Source organism: Cricetulus griseus, chromosome 3, assembly GCF_003668045.3.
Source record: "Cricetulus griseus strain 17A/GY chromosome 3, alternate assembly CriGri-PICRH-1.0, whole genome shotgun sequence".
Classification (NCBI taxonomy): domain Eukaryota; kingdom Metazoa; phylum Chordata; class Mammalia; order Rodentia; family Cricetidae; genus Cricetulus; species Cricetulus griseus.
The window spans coordinates 203,179,974-203,192,648 of NC_048596.1; the positions used below are offsets into that span (position 1 = coordinate 203,179,974).

At 44.5% G+C, this 12,675-nt stretch overlaps 1 protein-coding gene across 2 annotated transcripts in view; it reads left to right on the forward strand.

The window, feature by feature from the left end:
• Slc35f3 (solute carrier family 35 member F3) overlaps window positions 1-12,675 on the forward strand; it is a 241,478-nt gene that overhangs the window by 218,023 nt on the left and 10,780 nt on the right. For both annotated transcript variants that reach the window (XM_035442763.1, XM_027404796.2), the window contains one exon: window positions 11,337-11,556. In XM_035442763.1, coding sequence (XP_035298654.1) covers window positions 11,337-11,556 — 220 coding nt within the window. The remainder of the gene's footprint in view (window positions 1-11,336; window positions 11,557-12,675) is intronic.

A 12,675-nucleotide genomic window follows, 5' to 3' on the forward strand; every position in this document is an offset into this window, starting at 1 on the left:
AGGGTCTCTCCATCAAAGCCAGGGTTCACTTATGTGGTTAGTCCCCTCTCTGAGGATCCCCTGTCTCTACAGGTGGGCTACTACATGCACCTCACCTTTCACCTGGGCACTGGGGATTCAAGCTGTGTTCAACATGCTCATGTGCAAGTGTCTAACCACTGAGTCATCCTCTCATCCCTAGTTGTTTTTGACTGAAAACTTGATAGGATCTGGGATCAGCTAAGAGGCCAGCCTCTGGACTAATCTTCGGGGATTCTGGAAGGATTAACTGAAGAGGACACACACACACACACACACACACACACACACACACACACACACACACACACACATACACACACACACACAAAGTGTAAGGACAACACAGGACTGCTCTTGCATACCTGCCTTTGCCCCTAGTGAGGGCATCTGTCCTGTTGCAACTGCTGCTGCTGCTCTCTTCCTTTGCTCACATGAAAGCACAGTTTCTTCAGCCTTCCAGCAAGGACTGCAGAGCAGTGGCTCTCCAGGAACCCATCAGGTCTTCAGTGCCAGATTTGGACTGCTGAGGCCTCCAGCCTTGTGGATGGATTGAGCAGCTTCCAGTCTCTTAGCCTCTCCACTGAGGCTAATACAGCCATTGTTGGACTCCCAGCCTATATCACATAAGCCAATCCAATAAGTCCCTTTGTAATATATACTCATCCTATCAGTTCCACTCCTCTAGAGAACCTTAAATGGGGTACCTCATCACTAATCATTATGGAATTACAAACCAAAACCACAAAGGAGGGATTGAGGAGATGGCTCAGAGGTTAAGAGCACCTGCTGCTCTTGCAGAGGACCTGGGATCAGTTCCCAGCACCCACTTGGCAGCTCACAACCACCTGTCACTCCCATTCCAGATCCAGTGCTTTTTTCTGGCCTCCAAGGGCACATGGTGCACAGACATACAGACATATAAGTAATCACATACATAAAATAAAGACATTTAATTATCTTAAGCTAAGTATAGTGGCATTCACTTTAACTGCAGGGGATCTCTGTGTGTTACTCAGCCTTGTCTACATAGTGAGTTCTACGCCAGCCAGGGCTATGTATGGAGACCTTGCAAAGAAACAAACAAACCAAAAATCCAAAAACAAAACAAGAAGCTATAATCTTAAACCCATCATAATAGCTATTGAAAGAAAGCAAAAGATAGTAAATGTTAGCGTTATTTTATACACTGTTAGTGAAAATATAAACTAGCACAGCCACTATGGGAAACAGTAAAGAGATTCCCCAAAAAACTAAAAACAGAAACCACTGTATGGTTCAACAACTCCATTCCTAGGTGTAGATCCAAAGGAATTGATATGTGAAATTCATATGTGGAAGACATAGCTTCAACCCTTTGTTTCCTGCAGCACTCTTCCTGATGGGCCAGAAACAGAAGCAACTTAGATCCTTGGAAGACATTGTGTTAAGTGAAACAAGCTAATCCCAGAAGAACAAATATTACATGGTCCTAAACAAATAGAAAAACTAAATTAGACTCCTAGATAGAAACTGTATAATGGTGGTTTCCAGGAGCTGGGCCGACGTGAGAGGTAAGGACAGGAGAAAAGTTGGCCAAAAGGTACAAGGCCTAGAGTCAAGTCTGATAGATAGCACAGTATAGTCAGCGGTACTGTTTTTCTAAGAAGGTATGTCCTATTACATTGTGTGTGCACCAGGTAGCTACAGATGAGTATGTATATCTACATGTGTATCTACATGTGAGTATGTATATATGTGTATAATTATGTATAGGTAAGAGCCCACACTCTTACCACTACATCAACTTGTCAGTTTCCCCCTACCCAGACCATGCCCCTACCTCCTCAGAGCCCCAAATATTAGCTGCTTAAACAGAGGGGGCAGGTCTATGGCAATCAAACTAACACCTTTTCTGAGAAGAATTATACACGTTGGAAAACAAATGTTTTCACAAAAGTTATTTGAGGGCACCAAAGAAAAGTCCAACCGGGACTTGAACACCAAGACCCCAGAGTGGAGGGAAGCACCGAACGGGCCTCACATCTGCTGCTGCTTTTTCCTCTTGCAGAGTTTTCCTGTTCACAGAGTGGACCAGCTGAGCCAAACAGAACACATCAGCCAAGACCATGTGACACGCACTGAGACCAGAAGACAAACCCAGAAAGTCATTGATGTCGGCATGGCCATGGGTCAAGACCAATTAAAGATCTGAGCAGGAAAGAGCCCTCCTGACCCCAACTTCTACATGAAGTTACTCCACAGGCACTGGCTGATGCCCAAGTCATGGATAGCTGGGGTCACACATAGAAACCAAGCAGAAAGGCTCCAAGTCTTTGGTAGTCTCATACTTCTGGGGGAAAAACTGGACTTCAGACACGTCAAGCAGGAGAGATGTTGGTAAGAAACCATTGCTTTCAGTAGCACCCTGAGACAGGACTGTGAACTAAGAATAAAAGGGCTAGTTGAAGTGACACCTTCATGAGAGAAAAAAAAACAAACAAACAAATGAATAAAGCAGTCTGAATTCTACAAAAGTAGCACTATCTATAGCTATGTGATTTACACAATTAGTTTTTCATCAAATTTTTATATATAAACCCTTGAAGAAACACAGGACCTGATGATCAAATAACAAGCCAAGATAAAATAGAACTTAGAAGTAGAGCCAGAGATGCCTTCGATTCTGGAGATGTCATGTGAAGACTACGGAATGGGAAAATAATCAAAGGATCTGCTAAAAAGGAAAATCATAATGACAGAATGACAAAGTCTGTAGGTTAGACACAACAGAAAGGAAGATTCATAAACTGGAAAGTAAGCCACTAGGAAGTACTCAGTTTGACCTATAGATGAAGATGGAAATGTTAAAGAAAAGCAGGCATACACATAGGGACTGGGGTGTGTATCATTAGAGTCTCAGAAGTAAAGAGGGGAGAGACTATGTGGGCCAAGAAGTGCCCAAAGCTGATGGAAGACATTAAGATCTCTACTGTGCAGGTAAAGAACACTGACAGCCATTTTAGCACATACACCAAAGCAAAAAAGCATACAAAGTGCTAAAGAGAAGTACGATGAACATGGTACATAGTCATCAAAAAGAGCAAAAGCACGAATTTGTCACAGACTTTCAACAGAGAGACTGAAAACTAGAAGACAATGCAGTGTTAAGTTCAAAGACAAAAAGTGCATGTGATCCTGGATTTCTAAGCTCAGTGAAATTGGCCTTTAAGAAGAGAAAACAGAATGGAGAGATGGCTCAACAATTAAGAGCACTTGCTGTTCTTCCAGGACCAGAGTTGAATTCCCAGCACATGTCTGGTGGCTCAGAACCACCTGTAACTCTAGCTCCAGAGGATGCAGCACCCTCTTTGGGCATCGCACTCCACTGGCACCTGCACTCACATGTACATACCTACACACAAACACACAAAACTAAAATCAGTAAAATAAATGTTTAAAGTAAGAGAAGACAAAATAGTGATGCTTCCATGAGATTGGTCCACACTAGGAGGGACACTTAAAGAGACTCTTCTGGAAGAAAGGATGGCCCCAGATGGAAGAACAACAGTTTGGGAGGAGTACTTCTATGGCTAATGCAGATGGGTACTGGCATCTTAAAACAGCAATGATGGCATGTCTCAAGTTCAAGAATGTGTAGAATAAAAGTCTACTCCATGAATAGATAAAAAATTTAATAAGGACACATTAGATGGAGTAGGAACACCGTGAAGTGTTTTAATTGCCCAAGGGTGATAAAACTCATCATTTAAGTCTACATCAACAGAGTAGACCACTGTTCAGCCTAAAAGAGAAAGGGAATCCCAGCACAGTCTATCGCTGGGCTGAACCTTGAAGATATAGGTGAAATAAAATAAGTTCCAAGCAGACAGATACATTTCATTCCTATAAGGTTCTACAGTAGTCAATTTCATTGGCAGGTGTAGCATTGAAATTTCTAGGCAAGGGGGAAACATTCTTGCTTCATGGGTTCAGAGTTCATTTCAACAAATGAAAATGCTCTAGGAGTCAATTGCACAACAGTATGAATACACTTAGCACTATTGAACTATACCATGCAGAAATGATTAAGAGGGTAAAGTTCACATTTTGTGTATTTTGCCAAAATTTAAAAAATTGTTAATAGAAGTTGAGAGTCTATGTGGATGCAAAGTTTGCTTCATATGAGAACTGTATAGAAAAATTAAATATTCTACAGTTGTTTATTGCTACACGTTTAGTAAATGTGACTCATATTTCATTTTTGCATAAATTTTCAGTGATGTGACTCTTCAGGACCTCCAAAGTTAAGCCAAATTGCTTTATGGGTCCTAGGAGTGATGAGCCCCAGGTGGTTCCACTAGCTTATGGTGGTGACAGAGACACACGGCTGCTGTTAGAAACTGGTCAAAACCTGTTGTGAATCATGTTGTGGGAAAAGTGTTTCTCTAGGCCTGGTGAGGTGCCTAGAATTGTGCAGAAAGTGATAGAACTCTTGATCCATTTTTTTAAAAAGTAATTTAGCCTTCCTGGACTGCAGTATGCATGGTTGCAGATAGTAGACTAGATGAGGTTCCAGGGGTGGCCCAAGTGAGAGGGACAGGGGCATGCGTCCAGATTGTGCCGTGGGAATAAAATATTTAGGAGCACTAATCTTCAGGGCTTAGTGATAAATTTGATGTGAAGAAAGAAAGAAAGCTAAGGGTAAATCCAAAGTGGCTGGTCTGGATAAAAACATGAGGCATGGTACCATCTAGAGTGAGGATTGCCATGGGAGGTATTGGGCTCTTCAGAAACCTGGATTTAAGGTGTTCAGGATGCCCAAAATAAACACACCTGACTGGCTGAAGAGACCAGCTGGGCTCTGGCCCCACAGAATAGATCAGGTTGTTCACTGTCTCTTCAGAGAGTGAATTGAGGCTCCAGAGAGGAGCCTGAAGGAATGCTTCCAAGTGAAGGGACATAGAAGGCTGTGACGCTGGAACGCTATCACCAAAGGGTAGAAAGTACACATGAAGCTAGGAGACCTGCTGGCTTTTCTATGGGTGTCTCAGAGTAGAGAGGCATGGATGCACTGAAATGGGAATGCAAAGATCCAGGAGAGAGGATTACGGGAAATTACCGAAGAGGAGTGCTGGCTGTAGGGCTAGCTCTATACATCTAAGAAGGTCCTCAATCTCTCTGGGTCAGAACATCCAATCAGGCTGTCCCTTCCTCCCTCTGTCCCTCCCTCCCTCCCTCATTCACTCCCCCTCCAGCCCTCCCCACTATCTGACTTCAACCACACCCCTCAGAGCTACCACAGAGTGCCTCTTGTCAGCCTCTGCCACAGAGACGTGACCTTTGTCTTCTGTGTTTTTAATTAATTTTATTTTCAGTGAGTACATGTACATATTTTGCAAATCAATAGAGTAGTGAAGGAAATGTGAGTGCACAGCACCTCGCAAGCACCTCCTGCTCTCTGCCTGCCTATTCCAAGCCCTCCCCTCCCAGCCTCTGAGGCCTTGTAGATAGCCCCCACACACACTGGAATTTGGTCAAATTAGCTCAATGAAGTTCTTCTTTGAGCCTTTCTCAAATACACTGGCATCTGTGCTACCACAGCCCTGCTTCCCTCAATTCCATCCCCTCCAAAATAAATGATATCCCAACATGGGGTTAAAAGTGTTTTTGTTATGGTGAGCATGCTAAGTGAGGTTGCCTGTTGACTACTTCCCTTCACAAACAACCCCACATTTCTCCTGCAGAAATGCTTGCCTTAAAAAAAAAAATCTAGTTTGTCTTGATTTTCATTTACTGGTTGCTATTTTTCCAACAGCATCTCAGAAACCTAGGATTATTTTCCCTGATCTTGCTTGATTAGCAAGGCTGCCCTGGAGACTCCTCTCCCGCTGAGCCTCCCATAAGCACATGCTAGCCTCTCTTCTGTGTGTATTGCTGCCTGCCTGCTGCTGCTGTCCCTACCTGCTGCCATCCTACCTGCTGCCTGCTGCCTCGACCTGCGGCTGATACCCCTGCCTGCTTCCTGGTGCTGCCCCTGCCACATCTGCTGTTTCCTTAGTTTATCCTTCCTGTTGAAGCCATGTAGTCTCTCCAGTGACTTGGGAGACAAAGTTGTCAAGTATTGTGCATGAAAAACATCTTTATTCTGTCTTCACGTTGAATCTGTGGCTGGCTACATAACAATGGCTAGAAAAATGTTCCCTAATGTTTCAGGCATCCATGACTGCCCAGCTTCTGTTTTTAATTGTTAGATGCCTGGCCCTATTATGATTGCCTAACCCATGGCCCGTTTTATCCCATTTGATTGTTTTCTTGAGTTGGGCTCTCACTTTGTAGCCCACACAGACCTCACACTTAACCATCCTCTTGTCTCTGCCCCTCAATTGCTATCTTATAGGTGTGTCCCTCCTTATCTGGCTTTCTCTTGGGAGGTTTAAAATAATGTCTTTATGCCTTTATTTCGGAAATGTGTGTCTTGTAGTTCTCAGTTATTGCTCAGTGCCTGGTGGACCACTGGGCTGTGAAGCTCTTTCCCCTCCACTTCCCAGAGGCTTTCTCATCCACTTCTCTATTATTTCCTGTATTTCATTTTACTGCTTCTTCTTCTAAAGCTTCTTTTGATTTAATACTGGGCTTCCTGTTTTGGTCTGATTTTATTTTCTCTCATTTTATGGAAGATTATTTATATCCCAATTCTCCTATTGATTTTTTAAATTTGTTTAGCTTATATTTAATCTCCAAGATTAATTCCTTTTTCACAACCACTTGTTCACATTTCATAGATACAATTTATCCTCTTATCTGCTCACCCACCTGGGTGAATCCTTCAAGGCTCAGTTAGGAATCTACATCTTTTGTGGCAGTCAGCCCCGCTCTGTGTTTGGGCAGGATTTCCACAGTATCTTTCTAATCTGCTAAGGTACCATCAAACAGGCTGTTACATTTAGAGTCGCACTGCCTCCTACTAAAGGAATCAGTCCTATCTTCCCAATTGTCCTATAAGATGATCTGGGACAACCCTTAAAAATTAAATAAAAAAATAACTAATTATAAATTTTTGATAGTAGTGTTGGAACTCAAGGTAATTGCCCATAAAATGAAATGAAGATAAGGAAAAAAAAGACAAAAGGCAAAAACACATCAAGAAGACCAAACTGGAATTAAAAGTAACTCCAGAAAGAGACAGGGAAAACACGCAGAATTTTTTAAAAAAAGAAATGAAGAAAGTATCTTAATTTAAAACAAAAGGTTTGTTTGATTTAAGGCTTTTACTTTGGGGGTTAGGGTAGGCTGGAGACATGGCTCAGTGGTTCAAAGCACTTGCTGCTCTTGCAGAGGACCTGAGTTCAGTTCCTACCACCCACATCAGGTAACTCAGAACTGCCTGTAACTCCAGCTCCAGGGGATCCAATGCCCTCTTCTCTCTCTCTCTCTCTCTCTCTCTCTCTCTCTCTCTCTCTCTCTCTCTCTCTCTCTCTCTCACACACACACACACACACACACACACACACACACAAATTTAATTTTGTTTTCTTCCAAGAAACTGCCCTTTGTAGGTCTTGGAAGTATAAGAGATGCTTCACAAGTAATTGCTGCTTTGAATTAAAAGGCCAACTCGATCCTGGCACTGCAGGACATCCCAGCAGGGATTGCTCTGGAGCAGCAAGTACAGGAACACCCAATAGGAGTTTAAACATTTGTCCTGTGTCTCACTATGTTTCTTTACATAACTCCATATCAGTATTTCAGTGCAATGTTTTAGGATGCCTTCCTTGAAGCTCTCTACTTGTATTTCATAGAAGAAGAAAAAAAAAAACATGTACACATACTTCCTTGTATTGCTTATATTTCATTGGGCTGTGAAATATTGAACTGAATTAAGTAGTTATCACACCCAGAACAGTTGGCACAGCCAGGGGCCTAAACAAACATATCTCGATCTTGATCAGCTTCTGACTTGGCCAGTAGGATCTGATGGGACTTAGGTGCACTGGAGAGCAGCCTGCCATCCTCTGGCCATTCTCTGGTCCAGAGCATCAATAAGTGGAAGGGATGAAGGATGTTCTATGCAATTTCATGGATGAGCATCAAAAGAGCACTCAGTGTAAACCAAGAGGGGGTTCTTGGCAGAAGTGGATCTCTGCCTCACTCCCAGGCCTCTTGGGCTCCCTTATAATCAAAGGCATACACAGGTGAGCCAGCTGACCTGAGTTAGTGCTCAGTCCTTGGTGTTAAACCAGGTTGAGGCTCATAGCCCAGCAGGGGCCAGCCACCTTGGTCTCATTAAAACCAATGTCCACCAAGCTGAACTGTACCTTCCTGGCCATGAATTCTGAATGCATGCTGAATCTGCCAGGCCCACAGACCCAGAACCCTGTCAGAGACCAGCTGAGCTCCATCTTTCCAGCAGCTTGGGAAGTGAGACTTGAATCACACTTCCATGTCTACCCCTCCCTTCCCTCACTTTTCCGACTGCTATCAGGCTTTGGAGAAGTCAAACAGATTTGTAGAGCGGGTATAAGCTGTCCAGCTGGCTTTGGATGGCCCATGCCACAGCATGAATTGTGTTTCATAGCAGCAAGACCAATGGATTTCGGAGTCCTTCTGGCACCCTATTTTAGTTGCTTTCAAGTTGTGTTGAGCACAGTATCTGATAGGAACAGCTCAGTTCACTGCTGCAGAAGGTTTTGGCACATGGTGGAACAGGCATGGCAGGTCCTGAGATTAAGGCCATTCGCATCTTGATGGATCAGAACGTAGAGGTTAAGGCAGGAACCAGGGTCTGGGTACAGCTTTCAAAGGCTATCCATTGTGATCTACTCACATAAGTCAGCCCCACCTCCTCAAGGTTCCTCAACCTCCCCAAATTTCAGCACTGGCCAGGGAACAAGAAGTGTGAACCTTTGAGATTCGTACCATAACACGTGGTGTTCTCCTATGAAGTAGAAGAAATAAGTTGGTATTCACATTTGAACAAAACCTGTAACCCTGTTGGCATACTCCTGGAACTATGTAATGTTCCAACATGACAGACATGAAGAAGTTGTCATCCTTCCTGCAGGGCCCATGAGGGCTTGAGAAAACACCACAGAAAGTAAAACTGGAATGCTGTCAGAACATCTCACAGCAAACACCAGCCTCTGAGGAAGAGGGCCACTGTGCTGCCACCCCACTAAAATGGAAATGCCACTGTTGATCAGTCTATGGCCTACTTAGGGACTGGAGCATTCTACTTGACACTGGGTACCACACAGGACTCCTGGGCTCAGCGCAGCTGGCATAACTCTGCCATGTTCTTCAAACAGAAAGTGCGCCAGACAGTGGTGGCACATGCCTTTAATCCCAGCACTCGGGAGGCAGAGGCAGGCGGATCTCTGTGAGTTTGAGACCAGCCTGATCTACAAGAGCTAGTTCCAGGACAGGCTCCAAAGCCACAGAGAAACCCTGCCTGGGGGTGGGGGAGGGCAAAAGCAGAAAGTGCTATTCTGTTTCTTCTAAGACTACCTCATAGTTGACTAATAAACAACACAGGCTGCATTAGATTCCTCATTAGATCAAATAACAGAATTAAATTCAAAGTATTACCAAATCCCCTTCAGCTCCTGTTTTTAATGTTGTTTCATTGCTGGATTTTAATATTATGTGCCCTCAGGCACACTACTCCCGACTCTAGTGTAGTTGATATTTAGCTAGTACTGTCTTTTCTTCTGCTATGTAAGGATTAGTAAGGCCTGAGTCTACTTTCCAAGTCACAAGCCAGGCACCTGCCTTCCTGGCCAGTTGCTGTCGCTCAGCCAGGGTGAGCTACACCATGTCTGTGAGCCTGGAGAGGGACCTCTGGGAACAGCACCTACCCAGCCATCCTTCTCCTCACCAGGTTCTTCATTCCTAGATAGCCACAACTGGTACCCCGTCTCCACAGGTTCTCCCCATGCTTACCACCCCCAGGCTTCCCCTCCCTTGCTTCTTCCACTGACTGTGAAAGGCAGCTTTGCTTTTCTCAAACACCTTTAAGCCATTGAACTTTCCTTGGAACATCTGGAATGGTGTAAATGTTTCTTCTGTAGTGTGTCCTGTCTGGTCCCATCTGAGGAGAGCCTGACCTCTTGGATGTTCATACTGCTTCTGTTCTTAGTAGGCTTAGCAATGGGGAGACGTGAACTGTCACATGGTAGAATAAAGCAGGGAGATATACAGATAGTTGTATCACAGACACCAAAACTACCCATCCAGGGGCTGGAGAGATGTTTGCTGCATCTGCAAAGGACCCAAGTCCAGTTCCCAGCACCCATATAAGGCAGCCTACAACAGCATATAACTCCAGCTTCTAGGGATCTGACACTCTTCTGGACTACATGGGCATCTGCACACATATGCACAAAATCCACACAGAGGCAAACACAGATGCATATAACCAAATAAATTTTTTAAGTGCATATCCCTGCCTGACCCCAAAGACAAAGTGTCCATTCTTATTCACTACCTTCTTCATCAAAAAAATTAAAAAGTCTAGTCCACATAAGAGTGCCCCATCCTTTAGCCATTATGACATGACATTCTCATCTACAGCGTTCATACTTGAAGACCACACAGTCAAGCTGCAAACGGTATCCCAGTGTTTAAGTAAGTTTGAAGTTCTGTGTTGAGCCTGCAACCCATGGGTCACAGATCAGATGCCTCTGACAGTGACTCTCTTCTTCTCAAAAGTTACAGAACCCCTCAGTCAGCCACTGTGGACCTGAATCTCCAGGGTGGATAATCCCAGCACAGCTACCATGAAAGCCATTGGTTCCTAACTTGGAATAAGCAAAAGGAACTGTCTGTGACATCAGGTCACAATGTGGGGCAGCTCACATCCGCCTCTAACTCCAGCTCCATGAATCTAACATCTTCTGGCCTCCATGGGCACCTGCACACACAATTAGATACACACAGAGAGAAACACACACACACACATAAATAGGCAATAATAAGTAAAAGACTCTGTCCTTTCTTGTGTTTTCTTTTTCTGTTCTTGCTTTTCTTTGAGGCGAGGTCTTATGTAGCCCAAGCTGGCTTTAAACTTGCTGAGTAGTTGAGGATGGCCTTGACTTTCTGACGCCACTGCCTCTACCTCTCAAAGGCTGAAATTGCAGGCTGGCAGGTTTGGTTTATATGGTGCTAGGGATAGAACCCAGGACTGCTTGCATGTTAGGCAAACACTCCACCAAATGAACCACACCCGAATCTCTCCTATACTTTCTTTCACTTATTAGCTGAGTAGATGACAAGTCATGGTCTGAATGAACCCTGTGTAATGCTGCCTCTCTCTCTCTCTCTCTCTTTCCTTGTCTTAGGGAATGCTGTCGGTTTTTTGGAGACAATGGCTTGACTTTGAAAGTGTTCTTTACCAAGGCAGCACCATTCGGTGTTCTTTGGACTCTCACAAACTACCTATACTTACACGCAATAAAGAAAATAAATGCTACAGATGTCTCCGTGCTGTTCTGCTGCAACAAAGCTTTTGTTTTCTTGCTGTCGTGGATCGTTCTCAGGGACAGATTCATGGGAGTGAGGGTAAGTTCTCTATTATCTGTCTTCCTCCCTCTCTCAGTCATGCCCACCAAAACCCTCCCATTGGCTTGCTTGGCTGCATGTGCTAGACTGCAAGCATCAACTATGACCACTGCCCTTCTGATTCTTAGCCACACTCAGTTCTTGTTATGATTTACAGACCTTCTTGCTTACCGACAATGCTAGATAAGCATTCGTGTAAGCACCTTTCATCCCAAGCATTTCCAGGGCATTCCCTAAAGTTTGTGCCAAGCGGGGAGTCAGCCAGGGAGTGGTGATGTCTTTGTGCTGCTCTCTTCCTGTCCCATGACAACCTTCTGATCTGCAGCACACGGCATGGGTGTACCCCGCAGCTAGGAACTATCTGACATCCTTCTGACTCTTAGGTTAGGATGCATCTGAAACCCTGAGGATCCTTGGTGTACATGTATGATATGGGCTTGGAGCCTCGCCTGGACCATGTAGCCAGAAATATTGTTGCTGAGTTCGAACTAAGAGGTGGTGCAGAGGGTGGGAGGGGGTGGTGGCGCATTCCACTTCAAACTGTAGATCAAGGGCAAAGGCAATGACATCACTTGAATGGCCTGGCATTTTCCAGGAGAGTCGTAGTAAATTTAAAACTAGTCAAATTTCATGACAGTTGCATGAAACATGGTAAGTGCACTGCGGAAACCAGTGGGAACATGGAGTGACCTAACCCAGGGAGAGCAAACAGGTGCCATTTATCAAGGACAGAATCTCAGTGGCTTTCTGCCTGCTCCCTCTGGTGGCCAGGGGCTGCCTCTGCTGTTTATCTCCTTGCCACAGAGTAGGACAGAACACTGGTCACTCATGGTGCAGCTAATCATTTCCTCCTTCCTCCTGAATGCTCAGGGCCCAGTGCTTAGTAGCCCCTTCGAGCTAACCGTATTGGCAATCATCAAGAGGCAGACTCCAGATCCTCTGCTTCTGCCCTTGCTTCATTGTCCTGGGAACAATGACATCACCTTAAGGGTGGGCTTACGCCCACCTGAGTTATACAAACAGCAGTGGGGACATGAGTCAACTGCTGGTTCATATTTTTAGCTTACAGCGGGGGGAGAGTTTGTTTTGAGGCGCAGGGTTAATTTTGGAATAAAAACT